Source organism: Colias eurytheme, chromosome 3, assembly GCF_061535395.1.
Source record: "Colias eurytheme isolate Ceu_HAF_F1 chromosome 3, ilColEury1 Martin Lab GWU primary, whole genome shotgun sequence".
NCBI lineage: Eukaryota > Metazoa > Arthropoda > Insecta > Lepidoptera > Pieridae > Colias > Colias eurytheme.
The window spans coordinates 1199334-1226851 of record NC_142982.1 but is presented as its reverse complement, the minus strand read 5'-3'; the positions used below and the strand labels follow the sequence as shown (position 1 = coordinate 1226851).

At 37.5% G+C, this 27518-nt stretch overlaps 2 protein-coding genes and 1 long non-coding RNA gene across 6 annotated transcripts; 1 reads left to right on the top strand and 2 right to left on the bottom strand.

Moving 5' to 3' along the window:
• Positions 1–601: 601 nt before the first annotated feature.
• On the bottom strand, positions 602–9522 carry Mps1 (dual specificity protein kinase monopolar spindle 1). The gene is made up of 6 exons (XM_090119268.1): positions 8601–9522; positions 7900–8045; positions 3900–4060; positions 3144–3346; positions 2368–2515; positions 602–1776 (listed from the first exon to the last, which is right to left on the bottom strand). Exons 1-6 carry the CDS (start codon positions 9498–9500, stop codon positions 1580–1582), a joined length of 1755 nt encoding a protein of 584 aa, XP_089975394.1. The 5' UTR covers positions 9501–9522; the 3' UTR covers positions 602–1579.
• On the top strand, positions 5284–6565 carry LOC149909324 (uncharacterized). The gene is made up of 2 exons (XR_016458282.1): positions 5284–6077; positions 6381–6565. It is a non-coding gene; the product is annotated as an uncharacterized LOC149909324 (long non-coding RNA).
• Positions 9523–11182: 1660 nt separating the features above from the next.
• LOC149909322 (histone-lysine N-methyltransferase EHMT2-like) lies at positions 11183–27464 on the bottom strand. 4 transcript variants are annotated; one of them, XM_090119262.1, is made up of 20 exons: positions 26478–27464; positions 25967–26012; positions 25785–25891; positions 24506–24577; positions 24329–24412; positions 23957–24078; positions 23358–23560; positions 22861–23063; positions 22355–22563; positions 21649–21819; positions 21086–21321; positions 20687–20847; positions 19982–20143; positions 19626–19689; positions 19317–19450; positions 18568–18712; positions 12912–13070; positions 12318–12551; positions 11819–12003; positions 11183–11389 (listed from the first exon to the last, which is right to left on the bottom strand). In XM_090119262.1, exons 1-20 carry the CDS (start codon positions 27215–27217, stop codon positions 11278–11280), a joined length of 3549 nt encoding a protein of 1182 aa, XP_089975388.1. In that variant the 5' UTR covers positions 27218–27464; the 3' UTR covers positions 11183–11277. The 4 variants fall into 4 exon arrangements, with proteins under 4 accessions (XP_089975388.1, XP_089975389.1, XP_089975384.1 ...); XM_090119263.1 differs by having other exon boundaries at positions 25785–25879; XM_090119258.1 differs by having other exon boundaries at positions 25785–26012.
• Between the last annotated feature and the right edge of the window lie 54 nt (positions 27465–27518).

Sequence of the window (27518 nt, the reverse complement as noted above, 5' to 3'; positions counted from 1 at the left end):
GTCCGTCTCTCTCTCGTTATACCTGCGATCGCACTCGTGAGGTTTTGGTGTGACACAAGTTTCTGAACATGTCACCCGACTAAAACGATTTTAAAGACGTTATCACGTCAAAAAAAAAAAAGCGTCCATTAAAAGAAGTAAAAAAAATACGTGTGGCACTCGGGCACTGCCGCGGTAAAGCTATTGCATGCTATACCTTCAAGCCACACCTCCGCGCCCGTCGGAGTGGGGAGCGTGAGGTTTTTTCGTTACGGAATTTCTGGATTCGGTCCCCGCGCTCAAGGCCCGCAATAGAAGCTATGCAATAGCTTAAAAATTAAGCCAGAACATTTAGTCGGTATTTTATATTGCCAGGCGCGTCTCAAAATAATTAAAAAGTCATAGAGATAAGTCAAATTCCATGTGTGTACTTATACCATCAAATTCATATTCATAGACATATAGTTAAGTTACATGGTTGGCAATTTGTTGACTATTAGTAGTTCTTTTATGATTATTGCTAGCAGTTAGCCGCGCCTAACATTACAATGCGTTAATTTAATTCAATCCAAGTTAAAGCAAATTTATTTTTATTATATCCACGAGGGAAACTAGAATCCCATAGTAGGTTATTTCATATTATAATTACACTAATTTACAATATTATAAATTTGATGATATTAGTACATGAAATTTCACTTATCTCGATAGCTTCTATCGCGGGCCTTGAGCGCGGCGACCGAATGTAAAAATTCAGTAACGAAAATACCTAATACCCCCCACTCCAACCGGCGCATGCGATGCGATGCTATGCAATAGCTTTACCGCGGCAGTCCTCGAGTGCCACACGTATTTTTTTAATTATTTTGAGACGCGCCTGGCAATATTAAACACCGACTAAATGCTCTGTCCTATATTTGTTTTTAATTTTTAAACATAAAACTACAACATTTATAAATTGCATATTGCTCAAATACATTTTTTGGACAAAAATATATTTTTTTTTTAATTTGGAGGTGTTGGGGTGTCCCGCTACTCACCAGCTAGGTCTGCAGTTCCGAGTTAGGTCTGGCACAAATTTTCAGCTTGCCTCAAATACCTACCCAAAAACTGGTGCCATCTCTCGGACCAGAACTACTATGGTGATTTTACATGTATACAGGGTGTAATCGTTAAGTGTGCACAGGCGATTATTCCGTAACTATGGCAGATATCAAAAAACTTTAAACTGATATCAAAAGTACTTAACCTAATGAGTAAAATGGCCATAATAAATTTTTCGATATCAGTTTAAAGTTTTTTGATATCTGTAATAGTTACGGAATAATCGCCTGTGCACACTTAACGATTAAAATATAACCCGACCCTGTATAAATATCGCAAATATTCAAAGATCTTTCTATTGAATCTAAAAAGAAAGTCTCATTTAGATTGACGACATACTGGGCTGCGCTCTGTCACAAGTCACTCCGTAACAATATTGCTATCACTAACACAGTTCACATTTTCATACAATCTCCACGAACATATATAGTAATATGCCAGGAAGATATCTTATTCCAAATGTGTCGACTAAATCCATAATTTTTTCCACATAAAATCATATCCTAGCTTGTTGCAACATCCTGAACTCTTCCGGAGAAACATGGGCCTTAAGTTTGTCGAGTAAACTGTCTGGTAGCGAGGAGTTGGCTGGTTGCAAGTGTTTAAGGGATAAAAGCTCCTGGACGGAGGGTCGCGCTCGAGCGTTGTACGTGAGACACCACTTTAGCGCTGATATAAGTGATGGCGGTAAATCTGAAAACAATATTTTTATTAAAATTTGTACATATTGAGACCTATGGTTAGACCGTGATTGCATGCTTCTGATGAGGATATGATAATTTTACTTTTTAGAATATTATACATTGTGTGGGTTCGCATCAGATAGTGTGTGATGTGGGTTCGCATCAGATAGCGTGTGATGTGGGTTCGCATCAGATAGCGTGTGATGTGGGTTCGCATCAGATAGCGTGTGATGTGGGTTCGTATCAGATAGCGTGTGAGATGTGTGTGTGTCAGATAGCGTGTGAGATGTGGGTTCGCATCAGATAGCGTGTGATGTGGGATCGTATCAGATAGCGTGTGATGTGGGTTCGTATCAGATAGCGTGTGAGATGTGTGTGTGTCAGATAGCGTGTGAGAAGTGGATTCGCATCAGATAGCGTGTAGATGGTGCGCGTTCGAGATTTATGGGGGTCAGTAGCAACTGAGAAGTAGGTGTGTCAGGCAGTATGTGGAATGAGGTTGCGTCAGGTGACATGTGGAATATGAAACATGTAAGCATAATGTTTGTATAATGTTTAAGCGTGGTAATTAGGTGTAAGCAAGTAAGTAGTGTTTACTTACGTGTGGCTGGCGGATATTCTATACGATGGTTCGGGTCGATGATGGCGGCGAGTTTCGCGAACATGGCTATGTGGCTGAACGGCGTGCGCCCGTATACCATGCTGTATAGAATGCAGCCTAATGACCACACGTCTGACTTGAACGAGATCTGCAAAACAGGAGATGGTCACAACTTTTTACTGTCATGTGTTTTCCGTTTTTAGGAACATATGATTAATTTTTTTTTTTTTTTTGATGAAACCAACATTTCGAAGAATCAAAAGTTTGAAGACCAGTGCAATATATGAACCCACACTTAGCTCATGTGGTGGATTGTGGCCTGTACCCTTTATAGGAGGCCGTGTCCCTACTCATATATGGGCTATTTATGCTGATAATAAGTGTTTGTACTACTAGTATTATATAATAATAATAATATAAGCTTTTATTTCCTTACTTTTACAAAAATTTACACTTTAACTTAATACTAAATACTTTATATAATAAAATCTTATAAACTAATATAATTATGTGTATTGTAGTAACATTTTAGTTATTCTATGTTAGTATTTATCTTATTTTCTACGAAAAACGATAATCACAAATCCAAAATAATAAAATTGTTTTAAGTCAATTTGATTAATGTTGTCAATCTTCGTAGCGTATCGTCCTTGCAGAAAAATGTGGCCCATTTTAATCACGATCGCGCGGGGTGAGGTAAGTGTTTAATTTTGGCGGGAGGCGGAGAGTGTCCGTTCTGTAGCGTTTAGCTACTATTATGTATTCTATGCTACTACCTTTATATTGTTGCTATTGGAGTACCCGCCGGCGCCTCCCATGAGCGCCTCGGGGCTGATGTACGAGAACGTGCCTGCCGCTTGTGATCGCACCACACTCGTCGCGTCCCCACTGATAGCGGATGCTATGCCAAAGTCGATGAGCTTCAGCCGTCCGCACACCATCAGGAAGTTGGCCGGCTTCAGGTCCGCGTGGATAACGCCTGGATGGAAATTAGTATTGTTAAAAATATTAAGATAAATATGATAAATTACTGTAGAAGACAGATCACATTAAAGTTAAGAGAAGAGAATGATCAAAAACATTTGCCAATTAAATTATTTCACACAGAATGTCTGGTTTTTTTTAGTAAAGGCACCCGTCATCATAGGGTGTTCGCTCCACCTTTGGATTATAGTCCAGAGACTTTTTTAGCTTTTTTTTTTTTGACGTGACAACGTCTTATAATTCGATAGAGCCGGTTGCACGCACGAAAAAACATGACTCATGCGGCGTTACCTCGCTCTGAGGCGTTCCATGTGAGGCTTGAAGTGCAAGCGAGAGCGCGGAACGAGCGACAAAGAAGCACAATCGGACGTTATCACGTTCAACTATCGTCAGTAAACCGACTTTACAGACAACCAATTTTTTTAATGTCTGGTGTCTTCCAGTAAGTTTGTCATGAACGGACACCTTATATTTGAAACCACGCATTATACTCATGTATTAAGATAACGGTAGGCAGGTCCGTATCACACGCACACACACATACACACCATGCTCGTGTATATAGCTGACGGCCAGCAGCATCTCCTCCCAGTAGTGCAGCACAAGCGCGGGCGGCAGGCCGGCGCCGCGAGCTCGCATGAAGGACGATAGGTCTGTTTCCCCCACTTCTAGCACCAGGCGGAGGAATTGGTTCGCGCGGTCGTATTCACTGTTGAGTGAATAGTATATTTTGTAAATGTAATTGCGAAAGGATAATTTATATAGGATAATAAGTTTAAACCATTGAGGTATTATTATAGAGATGACACCATGAACAAAATCTGTGCAACAAGCGCGGTGGCGCGGGCCGGCTAGTGAGTCATACACTTTGTAGATATTCTGCCTCTTATTACTTATAAATTAAAACCAATCAATGTAACAAATAAATATTGTTTATGTTATAAAAAAATATGAATAAAATTATCAATTAAAACCAATCAATGTAACAAAAAAAATGGTTTGAGACGATTGACTCTAACTCGTGTTAAAAACAGTGTATTAGCGATGTCCTCTCTAGTACGTAATACATAGTAACTCAATGGTTTTTTTTTTTATGTTATGGGGAGGCAAACGAGCGGACGCACTGCCTGGTGGTAAGCAGGTTGCGTCGCCCATAGACCATAACAGAGGTTATGGTTGTTGCCTACCAGAAGGATGGTAAACATGTAAGGTTTAAACATGTTTATGCATGCATGGACTTGACTATAGTAGAGCCATTTTAATAGGCAACATTTGACAGTTCAACAAAATTCAACAACGTAACCAAGTAACGACGACATAGAATAATATGATATTTCGTTTTGTTAGAACTGCACATTTGCTTAACTTTTTTCAATTACGATAACATATTTATAATAATAATGACCGATACAAGTAATTTTAGGATTTGATTTTACTGATAAACCATTCTAAACATAATAAACAATTTCTGATTTAAAGAACTGACGTTGCTACAATTTTGTGTCAATAACCCTTTTTTCTTTTTAAATACCAGAGACGTTACTCTAAAAATCGAAATCTGACATCTAGAATCGAATGCATTGATTACTTGGGAATAAAAATCATCATAAATTATTCACATGTGTTTCAAGTTCGATTGACAAATGTTTCAAGTCCGTATCGATTAATTCACTTTAATCGATGTTTTTAAGCAGGTTACCACCCTATGAAGATAAAATTGATAGACGTCAAATGTTGCCTATTAAATTGGCTCGACAATAGTTCACTAGTCTGTGTAACTAAGGGTCAAATAATAGTAGTAGTTTTTTTTTAATAATAATTGTATTTTTTCTTTACAATTTCTAAAATTCAACCTCTTTTAGACTGTACTTGTTTATTGCTTTTAATATTTAAATATTTTAATATAACACAACTACAGTCAAAATCTGTTATAACCACAGAACAGTAAAGTAGATAGAAGTGTGATGTGGGCGTGGCCCACGTGTCACTTGTAAGGTAAGATCACCTAACTTGCTCTCAGTTGTGCGCAGAAAAATATTCGAGTCGGTAGTCAGCTGTCAAACCTTTTTTCCATATTTATTCATTAACTAGCGGTCCGCCCCGGCTTCGCCCGTGGTACATATTTACGTTTTCTCTACATAAGAACCATCCTCGTACTTCAAGGAATATAATAGAAAAGAATTATCGAAATCGGTTCAGCCGTTCACACGTGATGCCGTGACAACGCGAAACGGGTGCGGACCCGCCGCCTTTTTATAGCTCCCGCCGCGAAGCGCGTCGAACGCGGCAACTGATACACAAAAATAATCCTTATGGCATGATTCTGTAATTCACGCGCGATGACTTATAGCGTATTTTATGTATAACTTTGGTATTTCTACACCGATTTACATGATTCTTTTACTATAACCTGCCCAGGAGTATGAAGAATAATTGTGCCAAATTTGGTTAAAATCCGTCGTGTAGTTTTTGTTTCTATAACGAATATACAGACAGACAGACAGACAGACAGACAGACAGACAAAAATTTTACTGATTGCATTTTTGGCATCAGTAGCGATCCCTTATCACCCCTTCATAGTTTTTTTTGAAATATATTTCATGTACAGAATTGGCCTCTCTACAGATTTATTATAAGTATAGATTAGGACGTGTTGTTCGGTATTAGAGTGCAAAAATGATAGCAGACGAAATAATATCAGCAATGAAGGCATTTCATACCATCGGTAAGTCTTATTTTTATTTATTTTACATATAATATTTTATGTTATAACTTCGCTTGTAATTTGTCAAAATTGTATACAAATATCTAGTCAAAATGAACCTTAATCCGTAAGAAATTAGTACTATTATAGATTGAACAGCAAACAAGACTTTCTGGAATATTATTGCAATAAACAAACGAATGTCGCTTTAGTGATGCTTGTGGCGCATATCGACAGTATCGATACTTTAGAAAAGACAAACATTATAAATATTAAATTTTATTTTATTTTTCCTTAGCTTTCATTTGTCCAATTTATTTATAGATTTCCCAAAGAGGCTAATTTAAAAGAGGAATGGATAAATGCAACATGACGAGTTAACTGGATGCCGAACAGCACTAAGCGGTCTAACAAAGGCCACCGATACAGCAAACCTACGGCAGTTCCAAGATTTAAAATAATGCATATTTTCTGTTTGTATTTTGTAAATATAGATTAATACTATTCTATTCCGTTTTTTATTTAATAATAATAATATAAAAAGACGTACTTAGTAGTAATAAACATACTCCAAAATGTGACACATTATACTATACTCATATAATAGAAAGAAAAAAAAATACACAAAAAATATTTATTTGTGAATTATCAATAACAAGGCTGACATCCCTCAGGGCATAGCATCAGATAAATATCAAGTTAATGTCATTAATGTTGAGTGACACAAATTTCAACCTTATCTCTATGTGTTGAGGCTCAAAGTTATATCTATCGAAAACTAACGCCCTCTGTTGTGGAGTAGCTGGATGTTTTCGAATTTGGAATTTCTGTGCAATGAGAAAGAAAACAGCTCATATACCTAGGGATGTTATACCATAATAAACCGTAACATGGTGCGTTAGGGTACATATTGAAATGCTGAATTTATAACCTAAGTCAGTTTTTACTCAAATTAAGCTGTCCAATCAAAGGCATAGATTACTTGTAGTGTACTGTATAACTATCGGTTTAAATGTGTGGGTTTGGCGACACTGGTTTTCATAGTAATTATGACATTATAGCACTTCTATTTGTTTTTAATGTTCTGTGGTTATAACGTCATCGAAGGGACTACTCATATTGAGTCGTAAAAACCGATAGTTGTAACAACTGGATTTGAATTTTCTCCCTTTCTTTCCAAACGGTTAAAATTGTCGAGTGTGATACACTATATTCTTTTGCCAGGTCTTTGTTTGGAAATCCTTTCTCTAGCTTTGAAATAATACGCGATTTTTCTTCGATATTGATTTGTTTTCTTTTTTGCGACATGTTACAATTTTCACAGTTAACTCAACAATATGTTTTGGTGTGCCTTGTGTAAAGATAAGTAACAAGAGATATGACGAAGTGGGCCTTGAGGCTACTGCATGCATGTGCTTTGTTTCTAAGAATTACAAAAGACCCTAAACTTTGATTACTTTTACGATAATAGCCATTGACTATTATACCGTGCCAGATGTGGATACAGTTACCTATTCAAATTGTTTACAATACAGCTGAGCCCGTCGTTCTACAGATATAATACTCAAAAAATATTAACCAAATTTGGTCACTTAATGCGGTATGTCGTAGTAAACAATGTCGTAAAAACCAATATTTTCGATAAGGCAGTCATATAACATTCAGCCAGGACCTTTGATTTTGGTCAATTTAACCGGTATGTTGTTCTAAACGATGTTGCCATAAACGGTTTTGACTGTATGTTCATTTAGTCAAAAAGTAAATGAAGTGGGTCATTTGCTTCACTTTATTCCATCTTCAACATTATTTACTTATTTAGGCAACAATTAAATACATTACTTACTAATCATACAATCTGATGACTCTGTCGGAACTCTGCAGCTCTCTCAAAAGCCGCACTTCATTGATGTAGCCCTGCGCCAGCTCCTGGTCAGCGCCAAGTGATACACATTTCACTGCATATTCACATGACGAACCCACTTCTAATACCTGTGGGAGATAAGGAAATAATCAAAATTCTAGAGTATCTAGAGATCTATTTTGAGTTAATTTATAACTAGATTTCTGCTCACTGCTTATAGCAATAAAAACCCACATAGTACCAGTTTCTTTGGGATTTAAGGAATAAAAGATGCCTATTTCTTATTCTGGATCTTTAGCTTTACTTATATACCAAATTTCATTGTAATTGGTTCAGTAGTATTTGTGTGAAATAATCCATATCCATCTATCCATCCTCACAAACATTCACATTTATAATATTAGCCGAATATTGTTCTTATTTAGTACTAGCTTTCCATCCGTGGGTTCTCTTGCGCAGTCAAAGAAAAACCCGCATAGTTCCCGTTTCCGTGGGATTTCCGGGATAAAACCTATCCTATGTCCCGGGGTAAAAAGTAGCCCATGTCCTTTTCTCGGGTATCAAAATATCTCTATACCAAATTTCATGCAAATTGGTTCAGTAGTTAAGGCGTGATTGAGTAACAGACAGACAGACAGAGTTACATTCGCATTTATAATATTAGTATGGAAGTATGAATTTACCTTGTACACTTCACTGGATCCTCCAATTCCTAATTTTTTAATGAACATATATTTTTTGTCTTTGATACTTGTTGTTTTAAACAGGACTTTAGAGTTAGTAGCGCCAGGGTGAGCAGGGATTCCCTGTGGGTAGGATGGTGTGGCTGCGTAAGAGGCTGGTAGCTTTTTCCTATTCATTGGTGTCTCGGAAACCGGCGCAGGCGCAGGCGCAGGCGCGGGCGCTGGCGCTGGTTCTGGAGGTGGAGGATCTTCCTTCTGTTTTTGGCGAAACAATTCACATCTAACTTTATCTCTGTTCTGTAATACAGGCGGCTGTGGTATCTTTTTAAGACTATTCTTTGCTGATCCTGGCGTAAATCTTCTGATACCAGTCTTTATTTTTGGCGTAGCTACTTTATTTTTCCGTGCACTGGATTGTGTCTTCGCCATTTCCGGCGTCTTTTTATGAGTTGAACCTGGTTTTTGTTCAGGCACCTCGTTTGTGTTCTGTTGCTTTAAAACGTTTTGATTTTTTCTTTCGGAAGTTGAAAATATTGATTTAGCTGGTTTTTGTACACTTTGAGACTCTTTTGATGTGAGCGGACGGTAAGATATATAATTTTCGTTACCATTTTCTTTATTACTTTCATTCTTTATTATTTTTCTCTCAGAAGAGAAAGTATTGGCGTTTTTGGAGATTTTAAATTGGGGAGTCGAATGTTTGTTTGCATTGTTGCTCGATGTAAGTGCTTTGGTTGCTACAGTTTCACAAAATGAATCACTGTCGTCGGATGTGTAACTGGAGTCCGGTGTATCTATTGTATTGTGATTCTGCAGTGGCATTAAATTAGCCAGTAAGGCCGACATAGGCATCGGTGCAAATTTTATACTGTTTGATGTTGATTCCGTATTTCCACTCATTATGACAAATGTGCTTGCTAACCTAACCCTAACCTTTTTCGTGAACTTTAATTACTACAAACATTAAGCGATTTTAAACAATTATCATTGACTCTAATTAAATCACAACACAAATAGTCCGTTGAAAGTTTTGAATGGTTTTCGGCCATAAACAGTAGACTCTTATTATGACACTTGACAAATGCGAGGTTTAATTGTCGTCTATGGTAAGATGGTAAGTTTGTGTGCACAGAATGTAAAAAAGGTACCCAACCACTACCCCACGATAGCTTCTTGCCCACGATTAATATTTGACAAGATTAGGGAATATTATTATCCCCGTTTTCCAATTACAGAGCATAATGCGACTCAGTGCCGCACAATGCCGAGTTATGCGGAAGCTTAATGGGAACGTGAAACGCACCAGCAGGTTGCGCTAAGTTCAGTGTTGAAAAAAAAAATATTCATAGAGTTAGCAATAACCTCATAAATTTGTAAATAATTGGTTGAAAAATATTTACGGTTATTTTAAGTAATTTGGATTTTGATTATTTCATTAATATTTTTTTCAATGTTTGTACCTTCATCTATACTTATATTTATTTTTTTTAACACAATTTGAATTAACTTTGATTATTTCGAAAAAACTACAATGAAACGAAAGCTTTAATTTTTTTTCCAACAATTAATAATTACTAACGATAAATCTATTGCACGCATCAATTCACGCGCATTACTTTTTCTAGTGCTGGATTGTGCGAAGCATTGCTGTAGTTGGAACATTCAACGCATTATGCCGCTTAATGCGCTCTAGTGCTGTAATTGGAAAACGGGGTATGTGTTCTATATAAAGTAGTGTAATTTTGAAAAAACCCAGCACATAATAAAATCTATTCTTATTCAGATTTAAAATATTTTAAAATGTTTACAAACGGATTTATAAATTAAATCTTGATTCATAGCATAAATATATTTTTGGCCATATATTTTGTGTTTATAATATTATTGTAATTAATAAAAAAAATGAATATATTTTGTCTGTATGTCCCTCAGTATTTCTTTAATAAAATCGTCAACTATGTGAAACTATGCTCATTGGAATAATGCGATGATCTTCAGCGAAGTATTGTGCAGAGATTTCATTCGCTCACAAAGTTTGCTGAATAGGTACGACACTGTTCTGTGGGTACGACCAAGCACAGCTAGTTATAAATAAAGTTTTCTTGAAAATATACTGATACCTACATTTACTTATGAACTTTTTTTCAATCATTAACCACAGTCTGGATTAAACTATATAATTTACGCACATAGACTATAAAATACACAGATAAAATACCTACTTATAAAATAGCCAGCTATCAGAATAATTATGGTTGGGTTACGACAGGTCAGAATAGTAAGCTATGATAGTGTAAGCTAGACTTAAGAAATGTGTATTTTTCGTTGGAAAGTAAAAATTTAGTGTTAAGCATAAAATCTGTGTGAATTAATTAGCACAGGTTTGAGTAACTTTTTCTGTCGCATGTTTTTATTGGATGCAGTAAAATTTGGTAAAATGCGATGCGTAGAAATTCATAATATTGCATGGGCATGTAGCAATCCATTTATTCATACCATAGCTTGTTGTTCTAGTTTGAAAAAAGAAGGAATATGATAAAATGACAAGGAGAGGGGAAAGGGAAAACGAAAACAAACACATGTTCAGTAAAATATGTATAATAAATTGATTAAAAATTATTAAAGCTTAGTAATTATTTATATACAAATAACGAATATAAATGCTATATCCAATTCATTATGATTCCGATTCTTCAGTGTTGATTGTCGGATATCTGCACTCCGGCATTCCGCATTCACACTTCATCCATTTTGATTTCACTGACCAGAATTTATCACCATAATCAAACCTGTAACAATAAAACAAAATTAGATAGTCTTAGATATTAAAAGAACTCATTTCTCGTTTTGTACAAAGAGGCCTCTATTTGTAGAGTGTAGACCACGGCCATTAATGTGTTATTTTTTTCGCAATTAAAAAAATCTAAAGCCTTTTCACTTATAAATTTAATCACTTTTAATAATTATTATCTGTCACATCTATTCTCTGTCCGTGTTTTATAATCTGTGCTTTTATAGTCTATGGACTGTAGTCTATACTCTAGTCTCTGATCGGATGTTTATATTCTATGATTTTAAATTGTTAATAAATGATCTGTAGTCTATGGTCTGTACTGTATAGTCTGTGCTTTATATTCTGTAAGATACGTTCTAGCTTCTGATCTGATGTCTATCTCCTCCTCTTTTAGTCTGTGGTTTGTTCTCCGTGGTTCACTCACGTGATCTCCTGCAGCGGCGGCAGGTCTTGCAGCGCAAACAGCGCGACGGCGGGCAGGCGCAGGTCGCGCGTCGCGGTGAACACGCGCACCGGCGCCGCGTTCGGCCGGCAGCTGTGGTTCACGAAGCGGGCCGCGCTGCCGTACCGCGCCGCGTCAACGCACAGCTGCGTTTTGTCACTACATTGCTGTGAATAAAAAAAAATTGAAGACAATTATTTATATTAAAAATTAAAACACAAGGTCAATTAATTAAAATTAAAAACGCATAAATTGGACGAATTTTGAAGTGAAAATTCTTTAAGCGTATGATGGGGGAATGACATTTTTACGGATGAAATGCAAATTATAATAACCATCATAGTATTATTGTCACGAAGATATGCAACGTTTTTTTTTTAGAAAGAGATTGGGACCGATTAAGAGAGAGAGAGAAAGGGCGACATAGTAAAGAATATCACTTCTGATACGATTAGAAGCGACCACCTCAAAATGCCCTCACCTCAAGTAAATCCGGTTTAACATCGAGCGCGAACATATAATGGTCCATGGCCCTGGCGTCCGCCGTGTCAGCGGGCAGCAGCTCCCCGCAGTAGAGCGCGAGCAGCGTGCCGCGCGCCGCACGGTGCCGCACGCGCAGCCCCCAGCCGCGCGTCGCCGTGCGGAACACCTGCACGCGCACGCCCAGCGACCCCGTGCGTTCTACGCGGCCCACCACGCGGTTCGTGCACAGGTTCTGCGGAGATTTTAATTTATTTTAAATTTATGATTTATGATTATGGTTGATCAATTTTTAATAACTCAGGGCCCGGAATCACAGACACAACAGAAAATCTATTGTGTCGTGGACCGATCGGGCCGTTCGGGGCTCAATGGGTTAAGTAATTTTCAGTTTTGAATCCTTGCACTTTTTTGGTAAAATATGAAAATTTGCTTTGCAGCTTCACGAGTGCGCCACGACATGCGGTGAGTTGTATCTTTGGTCAAAAATTGTTTTTATAATTTTTTATCTCGAAGGACCTAGTCCACTATGACGATGTCCTGATTAACGATGCTGAGCATGCGCACGCGCAGCAGCAGCAGCAGCAGCGCTCACCTGGTCGCAGCCGCACGTGTGCGCGCACTCGAACAGCATGGGCGCGTCGTGGTGCGGGAAGGCGGGCAGCAGCGCGCCCCCCGCGCTGTACCACGCGCGCACGCTGAGCACTCCGCACGCGCACCCGGCACCACAGCTCGCGTCTTTGCACGTACACCCCTGCGTACATAAACGGGAAAGATGGATACTTCGACATGAAAAAATCGGGACCTGTCAATAAAAAAATACTATCACTAGCCGGGTCGCCGACGACCCTTACTAAAGCGAGTTCCGACAGTCTTGACTCGAAACAGTTTCACGTCGAGCGGAAAAACCTTAGATCATTAAGTAATGGATGGAGTACGCTGGCAAATGTTCTAACTAAACTTTCTGCCGATTTTGGTGCGGAGAGGGTAACTCACACTATGAAACCCAATCACACATTCACAAAAATAATTTGTGTCTTTACAAACTCAAACTATTACAAAATTGACACACTAGCATGTTTTTGCACACATACATCGATCACACAGAAAAATCTCTGTACATATACATAATAATACAATCGCTCTAAAGGGATGTAACCATATCGATATTACAAAAATAATAATTTTGTTGAAATTAGAAATAACATTAATATTATATTCATAAAAACAGGTCATTTGTAACGTTTTTATCATTATTATAATTATGCATACGAAAAAACAATAAAAAGCCATTTTATTAATATGTATTTATTCATCACATCACATTTCAATAAAATAAATATGTCTCTAAGAACATTATCAAAAGTAGTACTAAAAGTTTATGACAGTCTGAACGAAATGACATAAATATATAATCTGAAATATACGCAGTATTAAAGCCACGTATTCATTACTAAACATTTGTTAATAAACACTGTTTATAAACTGTTAATAAACAATGTTTCATAATGTTTCATCATCTCTGTAAACAGTTTATAAACAGTTCATAAGCATGTGATGAAACATTGTTTATGATACGTGTTGCCGTGCTCCCCACTACGAGTGGAGAGCAAGACGAAACATCTAGTTTATAAACAAAAGTCAACAGGTGTGGACGTGTTTGGAGGAGTTTATAAACATGTAAGCAGCAGAGAGCATCACTACCTCCTCGGGCGACATCCTGTGAACAACTGACAAGTGTGGACGGCCAAGTTTCAGAAACATGTGTTTATTGTAAACTTGTTTAACGCTAGTCATAAACAGTTTATCAACAAATGTTTAGTAATGAATACGTGGCTTTATACATACTTGGGTTGTTGAGGAAGTGATTATGAGGAAGAGGAGGAGGAAGAGGAATTTTCACATGCAAATTTAGGGGATGCGGATGAGGATGAGGATATTTTTTTGAGGAAGAGGATGAGGAAGCGGAAGCGGAAGAGGAAGCGGATGAGGATGATAGGAAATTAAAATCAAGTCGAGTCACTTTTTTATTTAGATAGATTAGGTTTTGTCGAGTTATATGCATAAACAAAAGCTCATCTATTAGAGTCCGATTCGTGACTCAAAAGTCAAAAAGTATACATAGGCTTAGTAAATTCGCCACCCGATCGATTCGGCCTGGCATAGCGCTGCGCGTAGCGAGTGCGTAGCCATAATATACGGCATCCTCATAAATTTCCTCAAAATTTTGAGGAAGCGATAGCGGAAGAGGAATTTTTTATTTTTATTTTTGAGGATGCGGTAACGGTTGAGGAACCCAAAATATTGCGGAACTTCCGCATTATGAGGAAGCGGAAGAGGAATCCTCAACAACCCTAATACATACATATAAACAAATTATTTAATAGAAAGGTTACAAGATTAACATTACAAAAAAAACGGTTAAATGCGAGTCGGACTCGCGCACGAAGAGTTCCGTACCATTAAAATGTTCTGCCACTTAAAGGTAACCGAGCGTAAATTTTAATAAATATATACTTACAAAATAAACATTATACTACTTTTTGTGCAGTTGTGTAAAATTTTAATATAATAAAGATTATTTCTCATCTCATTTCAAATTATACTTAGAAAAATATTTTTTATCGACAACGATAGCTAGAAGTAGTCCGTCACAGCTAAGAAAGTCGTAAAAATTTACGACCTTTTAAGCGACGAGTTTTTCAATTCAACTCTATCACTAAGTTCATAAAGATTAAATTTTTTATTTCTTTCCAAGATAGTCTCGTGGGGAGTGCGGTTCAATATCGCGTTCTCAATTCAACTTTATCTCTTAGTTCATAAAGATTAAATTTGTATATTTTTTTCCATGATAGTCTCGTGAGGCCACATCAATGTTCGAGTAAACATGACTCGATTATTTGTCTTGATCATATCGCTAAACGATACATCGACGATTATTAGAAATTGCATTTAAATAGATATTTACGTAAAAAAATAAAAAAATACTTACAATAATTATACTCTGTCCATTATATTATTTGCTTTTTGACAGCTCACAAATATGAAATTTTGTATTTATTATGTTAAAATGTCATACATTAAAATACAGTACATACTTCATGGACAGTTACCGCCCACTTAGAGATGTGTTGTAAAACCCTTCCAGACGACACAATTTAATCAGCCGATTTGATTGCCGATGAAATCGGGCCCAATTTGATCGTCTATCCACACGTACACAATTAAATCGCCAATTTTAGTTCTGCTCCGTTGCCGTTACTGACTGGACTTTTATTTTGCAACATGCCTCTTAGTATAAAACAAAATTTGGGAATGATTTTGGCTGTAACTACAAATTTAGAAGAAAGAAAAAGAAAAACGATATATGGAGCAAAGAATGGTTGCTTAAAAGAAATCGCTTAAGAGCTAATTTTTCAATGCTTGGATAAAATAATGTATAAAACTACCATTTTAAAAACGTATTCTAATTGCCCGTATTTGACAGTTTACGTGACATTTTAATATTATCGTGTAATATTTCACAAATTTTATGCGGATGGACCATGACACTTTTAATGAATTATTATCTCTAGTAAGCCCATACATTACTAAACAAGACACTGTTATGAGAGAAGCTGTTAGTCCTGAGGAGAGACTTAAATATCTAGCATCTGGAAGAGATTACAAGTAAAAATTGGCCAATTAGCGTCCACACCACCCAATTTGATCGGGCAATCCCAAGGCAATCGCAAATCGGTCGATCCCGACCACCCAATGACCTTCAATTTCATATTTCCGTCTAGACGACCCAATTTGATTGCCAATCTAGTCAAATTGGACGAAAAATTGTGTCGTCTGGAAGGGGTTTCACAGAACGATTCCATATTATTGTGCCACAGATTATAAATAATCGTTATGTGAATATATCCGATAAAAAAGTCTTCTACTAAGTTAATGTTATTTAAACATAAAGACAACCAAATTGTATGATAGAAACCAAATTAAATATTAGTATAATATAAAGTTTTACTTTTTTTTAGTTTATGATAAATAAAACAACGAGAGTAGTTTAATCTATTTTATTATCCTAAGTCGTCAGAATTAAAATCTTCACTAGATTCGTCCGATGAAGAGTCTTCCGTAATATGTAGGATAAGGTCTTGTGTGCAAATAGTCAAATGCAATATCACGGTCCCAATCAGATAATATGACACGTTTGTTTCTCTCCACCACTTTTGCCCAGTTCTCGGCCGTCACGTGGGTGCAAGCGTCTTTTAGTAATGCCAACATTTTATTCGCTGAGAATGGCGGGCTCGTATTGCTTCTCGCAGCATGCCCTTTTACTTGAGCCCAGATGAGCTCTATAGCGTTATATTGGCAGTGATATGGAGGAATTCTAAGGACGATATGGCCATACTCTATTGCCATTTCATCTATTACATAGCGTTTAGGTTTTTTTTTTGTTTTTAATATTTGTAATAATTCTATTTTTAACATAGAATCGTCCACATTTTCTCCATTATCACGAAGTCAATTAATAATTTCATGTTTTTTATTAGCTTGTGTTTTATCAATTTGGCAAGAGTGGTAAGGTGCGTTATCAATCAAAATTGTAGATGGTTCTTCCAATGATAGGAGCATGTTTTTGAACCACTCTTCATAGACCTCTGCATTAATTTCTTCGTGGTAATCGCCTGATTGCTTAGATTTAAATGCCAGCAGTGCATTTCGTACAAAACCTTTTGCCGTACCAGCGTGACAAATGATGAGGCGTTCACCTTTTCCCATTGGTACTGCGGAAGTTGACGCAGCAGTATCGTCGGTCCAGGAACGGGATATTATGTGGTTAGCGTTGAGCCATGTTTCATCTGTAAAAACAATATTTGTCCAATCTTGTATTCTTTTTGCCTGTCTTAAAAAAGTCACATCGTGACAAAGCAACATCAGTACGTTCCATTAACACTTTTCTTTTATCACATTTTTTAAATGAAAAGCCAATTGTTTTTAAAACTTTCGCCAATGAAGATTTTTGACCACGAAATAAACCACTTCTTTCCAAGGAAACAATAAGTTTTCTTAAAGTTGGAATTTTTCAAATAGTAGTCATATACATGACGACGAATGGCATCAGCGTCAAAATCATCAACACCTGTCACCTTACGAGGCCGGCGCTTTCTTTTTGGTGTAGAAGGTTTGTTTCTTTCCAAGCCACTCCTACCGTAGGCATCATTAGTAATTTTAGTCACAGTTGGTAGACTGATACCCAACACGGCCGAAACACGGTTTCGCACTTGCGAGAAAGGTATGAGAGGACCGCCATTTTGATTTTCTTTCTCAAAGAAATCACAAAGTTTTAGCACTAACTGTCTGGATTGTCCTTTCAAAACTTCTCCTTTCGGCATTTTCAAGATCAATGGATCTAAACACTCACAAAAGATGCACCGAGAAATAAAACTACTCAACTCAAGGCGACTAACAAATGCGAGAGAACACTCAGCGAACATAAATGCGTGTGACTGGCACGGGCGTTTTGTTGCGAGTGACGGATGACGTCAAAATGGTGGCCGGTGGATGGTCGGTTGATGTTACCAGTATACATATAGGTAATATAATGTCAAACCGTTTGGAGATTTTGGCAATATATATATATATATATATACATATATATATTTATATTAATAAATGATATATAATATAATATATAAACAAAACAATAACGCAATATAAAATGTTTATAATATGTACTTATTATTACATTGCTTATTATTACATTTACGTAGTAATTTAATTAATTTAATTTATTTATTCGATTAATGGTTATATTAAAAATTCATAATCGGAATGATATCACAATCGAGAATCTTTTGAACATCACTAAAGTTATCAACCGTCGAGCTGTCAAAAAGCAATTCCTATAGTGGGCAAACTATAATGAAAGGTTATTCCATTTTTTTTAATATTTGATGTGTTTGACTTGTTTCTGCAAGACTTGACAGCACAAAACGGCATTTTTAGCGGAGCACTCGCAGACGTCCTTTCGATGTTTTACCTATACGCAGAGTGTTTGTAATCGATTACGCAAGTAGTTTTTATGAAAGCATAAGATTTTTCGATTCGAATAATACCTCGGCAAAAGGGGAAGCGCCTGTGAGTGTTATCCATTACTTAATGATCTAAGGGAAAAACCATACCCCACACAAAAAATAACCTTACCACGGTCCCCAGAAAGTACTAAAACACTATGTATACAGAAATGAATACAATCCCACCTGCAGACTCTGCACGGTGCGGTCGACGTGCACGTGCTCGGTGTACACGTGCTGCGACACGTACGTGAAGTGCACCGGCGCGGGCTCCTCGTCCACCTCGTTGATCACCGGCACCGGGTACGGTTCGCGACCTTTCGATATGTCGCTGGAGGGAATAAGGTTTTCTTTTAAAAATAATAATCTTAATACATATATATAAATCTCGTGTCACAAATCACAATGTTTGTCCTCAATGGACTCCTAAACCACTTAACCGATTATAATAAAATTCGCACACCATGTGCAGTTCGATCCAACTTGAGAGATAGGATAGTTTAAACATGTAGGCACCACGGGCGAAGCCGGGGCGGACCGCTAGTCTATAATAAAAATTCATCGCCAAATGTGTTGCCAAACCAATAATAAACTCGAGAACATGGCAAATTCAGTATTTTTTAAACATTTTGCGATGGCACATGGAAGGTACTTATGGAGAGAAAATGCGGAAAACGAACAATGGGACAGAACAACGTCTGTCGGTGCACCTAGTACAATATAAATAGTAATTATGTACAGCATTTGTGCGCAGGACGCTACAGTACAATTTGTGCTACGCACTGTGCGCAGGACGCGTGACGGGAGCTCCTTATGGAGAGAGAAAACGTGAAAAAAGAACAATGGGACAGAACAATGTCTGCCAGGGCAGCTAGTACAATAAAAACAGTAAAATTCTATATGTCTGTCGGTCAGTGTATACACAGGACACTAACCTCACCAACACGCGGCACTTGGTGAAGCTGCCCCCGGTGGCCAGCGCCATCCGCATGTTGAGCACTATGGCGCTGCGGCACTCGCCCGAACTCACTTGCACAGCCTGTTCACCGGATGAGTTTTCTACATCTGTCTGTTGGTTTACAAATTTCAATTTTATTATTGAATTTTGCAGAGATTTTATACAAAAGATTTGATTAAGATAAAACAATATAAAAAAATTATAGTTTTAAATTTACAAAAATGACAAAAATATTATCATTGAAGGTTGGTGCAAAAAGGGGTATTAAGTATTATATTTTAGTTACCTTTGCTCCTCTCGCTAGAAGCACGATGACACAAGGATAATGTCCCTCCCGAGCTGCGATATGTCTGAAAAAGAGGTGCAAAAATTGATTTTGATATAATTTTTCATCCGCATCATCCGCATGCACGAACTAGTGGACGACATGACTGTCGTTGATATGACACGACTGTCATTTTTCACGTCGCAACGAAGCGATGTGAATATTTTTTTTTGTCTTGACAAAGTTAAGAGACTGGAAAGGGGTATAGGCCACTTTTTACCGTTCCCCATGGACATTTCTTTTGACCGCGAACCACGCCCACATTTAGGAACACTATTCCATTCCTAAAGAAAAAAAATCTGGTCAAGTATACATACAACGGTGTATCACAGTGCGCGTTTGTCGTATCCACAATATAAGACGCGGCGTCGAGCAGCAGCTGCAAGCACGTCGCGTCACCGGCCAGCACGCACCAGTGGATGACCCCGTTGCCTTCGTTGTCTGTTGCGCTCGCGTCCGCGCCGTGTTTTAGGAGCAACCTGGTGAATTATATTATTTAAATTAAAGTTAGACTGTTCATACGTCCCATTTTTTGGTTTATAAAATTTGTAAAGAATACATTTTTCTTCTATGCCGATTGTATCTGTTGAAATGTCAAAGTGACATCGACGCTTTGTATTGTAGATTGTAGAATTTTCAAGTGGATTAAAGGCTTTAAATGTTGTTTTATAATGATAATAATATGGGGGATGAAATAAAGGTTTTTTGGTTACAAACAACGCACAATATTAACAAAAAACGCAATTGTTTTTGGATTTGATAAAGACTTATAATAGTAATATAATTTAATGGATTTGATAAAGACTAAAAATAACCTTTTTCGTTCGTAAGTAAAAGGAATGCAACTCGAAAGAATGCAAAGAAAACTTCATAAAGAAATTGACACGTACAAAAAAAAAGTTCGTGCAGCATTTCCTCTCGATTTTGCAGTATGACCCAAGAAACTACTACTTCATCCTACACGGGCGGCGTGCTGCTACGTTGCCGCACTGCACTGCACGCGGCAACGTCGCCACACTCACCTGACAACCTCCGCGTGGCTGTTCTCCGCAGCACGCACGAGCGGTGTCCAGCCGCCCGAGTCACGTGCGTTCGGTGCGGCACCGCCGCGCAGCAGCAGTGCGGCAACGTCGCCGCCACCGTGCTGCGCGGCCATGTGCAACGCAGTCATGCCTTCTGGACCCTAGAGTTAGAGAAGATAAAAAATAAGAATCATGATAATCGGTTGAAAATACTACGAGAAATGAATGTTAAAAAAAATATCAACAAACATTAAAAAAAACATACATTATTGAACGAATATATACGAATTGTTAAGTAATAAAATCAAAGATAAGTTGAATGATTGCTTTCCCATTTTTTCAACAAACAGAATATATTTTGCAGTATAAATAGTGCTATCTAAACTGCACTTCACTAACCTTCAAATTAACATCACACCCAGCAGCAATAAGGTATCTGATACATCTTAAAATGTCCTCCTCCTTGACCTTAGCGTCTCTCTTCTCTGGCTCCTCCTTTAGTACTGTTTTATCATCAACCTCCTCCCCTTCTTCTTTCTTGACCTCGACTTCTTCTTCATCTTCCTTTTTAATTTCTACATCATCGTCTTTGTTCTCGACGTCCATTTCTTCGGGTGTCTCTTTTTCTAACAAGGCTGGAATGGAAACAACGAATTATACATATTTTCCTATGTATTATATATATGTATACAATACGGTAAGCTTTAAAAATTGTCAAAGTAGATAATATGTATGTGACTGATTTGGATATAATTGTTTTTATCAAAATACCCACATTACGTTTAATTTTTTCCGGCATTTATCATAAATTTAATGTAATCATAACTGTTAATAACTTAACAGTTTTACGGACCAAGTTCAAGTATACCTTTTATTTAATTAATTTTAGAAAGAAAGAAAGAAAGAAGAAATTTTACATTTATTTGAAAAAAAAATAGAGATTTTTGCACACGTTAACTTACCAAGAACAGCTCTCATCAGAGGCGTGCGAGACGCAGCATCCACCGCGTCCAGATTCGCCCCGGCATACTGCAGCAGGCAGAGCGCGCTCAGTCGGCCGCTGACCGCCGCCGCGTGCACACACGTGCCGCCTTCAATGTCGCTTATTGGCGTGTTTAGGAGATCGCGTTTAACTGAAAATTTCCAATATGGTTGATTAAGCTTAATTTTGTATGAATATTACCGTTCTTATTGTTATTTAATATATTGCAGGTAACGCATTTTAGAGTTTATAATTAAAGCAGAAGTATTATCCTTTATACCCAATATTATGTTTTTTTTTTTTTTTATGTGGTGTCTCTCAATGTTAGCCAGAAGGGCTTCTACATTTTAACGCGGACGCGGGGGTGAACTGAAGGTTCACCCTGGTAGCGACATGCACAAGGGCGTCCCCCCTTGACGGGGATCTCGAACCTCGGCTTGAGCTGTCGCTTGAGTGGAGGAGGCCAGAAGGGCCCTAATCGGACGGGCCAATATTATGTGCATGTAGCGTATAAAATTGTCCTTATTTTACAACAATTATTATTACTTTATTATCTTTAAAAAGATAAGAAATTAGTTACTTGCAAATTATTCTTAAAAAATACTAATATTATAATTAAAATACTATAATTTGAATATACCACTATATTTGTCCCTTTTTAAAAGAGTAATAAGAAAATAACTCACCAATCTTTGGCATCAGCTGCTCAACAGTTTCGCCAGCAATTATTCCCTCGTACAACTTGTATACTGTGAATGCGGCTTCAGTGTCGACTTTCACAGAATCGCACAGTTTTTCCAAATCGGGCAAGTGTGGCATCAAGTCTTCTGGAATTATGGGACCTTTTTCCAGCTTCGATTCTTCGATGGTTGAGAAACTGAGGTATGCTGGTATACTGAAAAAAGTAAGGTTTCATTAAATATCCTACTAATATTATAAATGCGAAAGTTTGTGAGGATGTATGTGTGTTTGTTACTCTTTCACGCAAATACTACTGAACCGATTACAATGAAATTAAGCACACATATAGAGGGTAAAGGTTAGATTAACACATAGGATAGGTTTTATCCCAGAAATCCCACGGGAACGGGAACTATTCGGGTTTTTCTTTGAAAACGCGGGCGAAGCCGCGGGCGGAAAGCTAGTCATCTAATACTACAAACAATATAGTGTACTAGTAATTAGTACACACCACTGCTCCCTCTGGTCCGGCAGGTACACGCGCTTGTTCGAGCAGCGCATGCTTAGTTGCACTTTTGAGCAGGAACTATTAGCCGGTCGCCATGGCAACGCGTGGACGCCGCAGTGCGGGCAGCCCGCGGGACGGGCGTCGCTGTACGGTACTCCGCACTCCAAGTGGAACAGGTGGTTCATGGAGCATTGGTAGAAGATACCCTGGAAATATGAGTATTAGTTATTTGGATGTTATTTGGTTTTAAACGAGTGTATTATTATATGATACAAATAGAAAAAGGCCTGTTTATAAACAGACAATTACGAACAACAAATAATACGAAATAAAATATAGTAAGTACGGTAAGTGAAGTAAACAAATAAATGAAGAGAGATGTGAAATAAAATTCTTAACATGTTCGGTTGATCATTCTAAGATAAATAGAGACAACCATTCTAATAAAACAAATAATAGAAAAAATACGATAAATTATCGATTTACAGCCCCAAAATTACCTGCGTACAAAACAGACCGCACGCCGGGCAGCACATGTGCTTGTCCATCTGTGCTGAGTGCAACTTGCACAATAACAAGTACGGAGCCCTAGGCCCCGCTCTGCGCATACAAGACAACCCACCATCTTCCTCGCGCAACGCCTTGTGGGAGCACCCCACACGCATACCATCGACGATCTCGATCGCTTGGCAGAATACTGGCTCTGTGGAAAAAAAAAGAAATAGAACGATTTTTGACGGTTTAAATGTAGAATGCAAAAATATATGAAAACTTTTCTTTTGTTTTTTTTGACGTGACAACGTCTTATAATTCGATAGCGCCGGCTGCACGCACGAAAAAACATGACTCATGCAGCGTTACCTCGCTCTGAGGCGTTCCATGTGGCTTGAACTGCAAGCGAGAGCGCGGAACGAGCGACAAATAAGCACAATCGGACGTTGTCACGTTCAACTATTGTCAGTAAACCGACTTTACAGACACCCAATTTTTTTGAGTAATGTATGTGACACCTTATTTTTTGGTGTGATGTTCAGTTCAGGGACAATTTTGTGCGTAATTGTGATTCTTCTTGTTAATCGTAAGATACGTATAAACTTACCTATCAGATCCGATGGTTCAGCATAAATGTTGGTAGTTTCTTCACACTGACATACAGCAAATACTGTCGATGATCCCGTAGGACTAGCCGCCACTGCCCCTTCTTCTGCACCCGCGGAATTACTACAGAATACACTATTTATAAAGTCGCGTGTTTGTATACTTAGATCTTTGAAATTATGTAACAGACTTTGATGCGGTTCTTAAATGGATAGAGTGATTCTCGAGGAAGGTTTTAGTATATAATTTATTACGTTTTAGACAAAGCGGGCGAACCGCGGGTGGAAAAAATGGCTAGTTACAAATAAAAAAACTTCAGGCAACAGTGAAATATTTTCTGAACAACAATATGTTATAATAAATAAATAATTACCTATTTTCTTCCTCATGCTCCCATTCTTCGGGTCTTTCCTCAGGACTTGATGAATTGGCCCTTTGCCTCTTGTTTACTGACATTCTGATTTGTTAAAACAGTACGAAATTAATTTATATCGAATACGAAGATTACGAAAGTATGTACTGAATGGATTTTGAAAAGGAAAATACTCACTGTGGCATTTCTTCATAGTAATAAACCCTTTTTCTATCTCGTCTAGATGAACGCCTAGTAGACACGGACATCCTACAAAAAATGTATAACATAAAAGCAACACCCAAGTCCAAATATTCATTAAAAATCTTGGCAGTGTGAAATGCAACAAAGCTTTTGTTACCAAATATATTATCCAGTCACCTGACTTAGAATGGCTAGTGAGCATAGTGCTTTATAAATACAAATTATGCATAAAACTTAAAACCAATGCTTTAATTCATCCACAACCAAAGATATGTGACACATTCACCAAAGGAAACATTTCATTTGCACATGAAAACCAATGTTTGATGGTTTTTCCACAACCAACAACATAATAATTAGGGATGTAACGATACCGATACCGATATATCGGCCGATATAATCGGCAAGCCAATATATCGGTATTGCCGATTATAAAACAACTGATACCGATATCAAACAATTCAATAAACCGCGCCCAATGAACGATGCGGGAGGCCGCCCGCGCGTGCCCATTTGTTTTCTGAAAAAACTCTACCAATAGCAAACTTTTATTAGGTACTGATTGTATGTGTATAACTTAAAGTTTAACTGACTTTGTAAAATAATAATTCTAAAATAAATGGTTTTCTTTTTTTTTTTGATTTAACAAAACTTTTGAAAAAACTCTACCAATAGCAAACTTTTATTAGGTACTGATTGTATGTGTATAACTTAAAGTTTAACTGACTTTGTAAAATAATAATTCTAAAATAAATGGTTTTCTTTTTTTTTTTGATTTGGCATTGTTATTTAAAAGAATACGATTTAGAGCTATTACGCACTGTCGACCAGTCGCTGGCGACTGTGACTTACTATATAGTTTAAATAGGGGCTTGCGCACTTAGTCGTCAGTCGTCCAGGAGTAAGTCCCGTCGCCGGCGACTGAGTCGCCAGCGACTGGTCGACAGTGCGTAATAGCTCTTACAGTTGAGTCTCTGTTAAATGTTGGTAACTTTTATGCATAATTCACTATTTATTTTTCTACCAAGCCATCAATATCGGTATCGCCGATATTTTATTACAAATATCGGTATCGGCAAAATCATGTATCGTCACATCCCTAATAATAATTATGTATATCCACTTCCACCACAGCATATTTAGGCGAAATAGATATCATATTCCAAGCATAAGAAATCCAAGATTTTCGTCTTTCATAATATTAAAGTTCCTTTAACCATTGTCGGGCATATTAAAAAATGCAACCGTAACGTTGCAAATAATGCAAACTCACGAAGGCTCGTCGTCCACCTGTATAGGCGAGGAGCGGTCGCTCTCATTGCCGCCGGGCATCGAGTTGAGCCGCCTGGAGCGCCGCGGCCGCTCCACCTGCGAAGCACCCTCAGAACATAAGAAGTAATCTCCGCTGCTAGCGCTGCCACTTTCCTCGTCTGCTTCTAATAGTTTAACTATCACCTCTGTGTCGTCGTCTTCGCACTCCTCGTTTTCACCCTCCGAATCTCTGAAATTAAAATGGATATAGTAAAGTGTGATATATATTTTTCTACATTTGAATTCTAATGGTGTTAGTGAAAACTGACAAACATTAACAAAAACACTAAAAATAAATACAGTCTCACAAAGGAATTTTGCATTTCATTTTGGGATGTTATAAAGACTGATAGTCAATTAGCGTAATAATGGAATTAGATTTACTCCCCTTTCTCTGATATAAATTTTTTATGTATTTTTGCTTTATTATGCAGGTGAATGAGTAAACAAATGTGGATTAATGTAGTAAACATAGTGGACAAAATGCAGAATGTTCTTTTGTATAAGTTTTACAGTTATCATAACAATCAAAGTACATTACCTAAAATACAAATAGCATAGCTTATGTACATCATGACTTTGAGATGTAATCTCATATTCCTACTTTTCTATTTCTATGTTATATTTCTAACAAATTAAGTTAATTAAGAATTACCTGTTGTCAGCTTCAGCAGGTTCATCTTCAATTTTCTGTTCAACAGATTTAAGTCCCAGTTCACACAGATGTTTGAGTTTCAAATCTGAATGATCAGTCTCGTCTCCAATGATCTCTTCCACTCTTTTCTTGCTCTTTTCTACTTGTTCAACATTCTTGTGTGCTGACCTGCGTGTCCGTACACCCTCTTCCACAGTTCTATCAGTAAGGTCAAGCCGTACATTGTTCTGTGACTCTAGTCCTATACGTAACTCTTCATTAGCCAGAACTTTAGCTGTTGGTTTGATTCTGCGAGTTGGTCTGGTTGATGTTGATGCTGATTCATTGTACTTCTCCTTTCGAGCGATTGCATTGGCAATAACATCGGAGGACTCTCTCCCGCGACGCCGCGTAGAATGTTTCGTACGCGAACTATCCGACGTTTCATCACTTTCAGATACAACTTTTTCTTTTTTGGGCGACACAAGTTCACTATCATCATCAGATTCGCATTTGGCATTTCGGGTGCGACCCGAACGTCTCGGCGTCTCTTCGTGCTTTTCTTCCTTAGAAACTATCTTCATGTTGCTATTTTTTGCGCCCGATTTTTCCGAACGAAACGTTAGGACGATACGCGGTTTTGGATCGTCAGATTCTTTCGAAGGAGACTCAGAATTCTCCACTTTCACGATAGTACAGTCTGGCGACGTGTCGGTATTGTCTTTTTTCTTGTTTGAGGCGCCGTTCTCGTCGCCGTGCATGTTGCTCAAGGTTGTGGCTATTCAGACGAGGTCGAGGTAAAGGCGTCCTCGTTCAACTTTTGAAATAATTAATGAAATGTATCGAATAACAATATTGTGTAATGTTACATTGTGTTTATTAATTAAAATATAAAAATAAGTCACTGTAAACAATTAAGTTTGAATTATGCTTACTGCTTAAATAACTTAGAGTAAGAGATAGATTTAAAGCATTTTAATTCAATTTCATGTACAAAACAGTTTTATATATTTCTAATTACTCATAATTCTACAAATTATTATTTTCATGTAAAAAAATAAA

Excerpts from the sequence above, each read along its gene's own strand:
- LOC149909322 (XM_090119258.1), bottom strand. The coding sequence starts at position 27,217 with ATGCACGGCGACGAGAACGGCGCCTCAAACAAGAAAAAAGACAATACC. Across the intron at positions 24,079-24,328 it reads GAGCATGAGGAAGAAAATAG|TAATTCCGCGGGTGCAGAAG; the intron begins GTAATTATTTAT and ends TGTATTCTGTAG. Across the intron at positions 18,713-19,316 it reads AAGTGCCGCGTGTTGGTGAG|CGACATATCGAAAGGTCGCG; the intron begins GTTAGTGTCCTG and ends TATTCCCTCCAG.
- Mps1 (XM_090119268.1), bottom strand. The coding sequence starts at position 9,500 with ATGAGTGGAAATACGGAATCAACATCAAACAGTATAAAATTTGCACCG. Across the intron at positions 8,046-8,600 it reads GATCCAGTGAAGTGTACAAG|GTATTAGAAGTGGGTTCGTC; the intron begins GTAAATTCATAC and ends TATCTCCCACAG. Across the intron at positions 1,777-2,367 it reads AGAATATCCGCCAGCCACAC|ATTTACCGCCATCACTTATA; the intron begins GTAAGTAAACAC and ends TATTGTTTTCAG.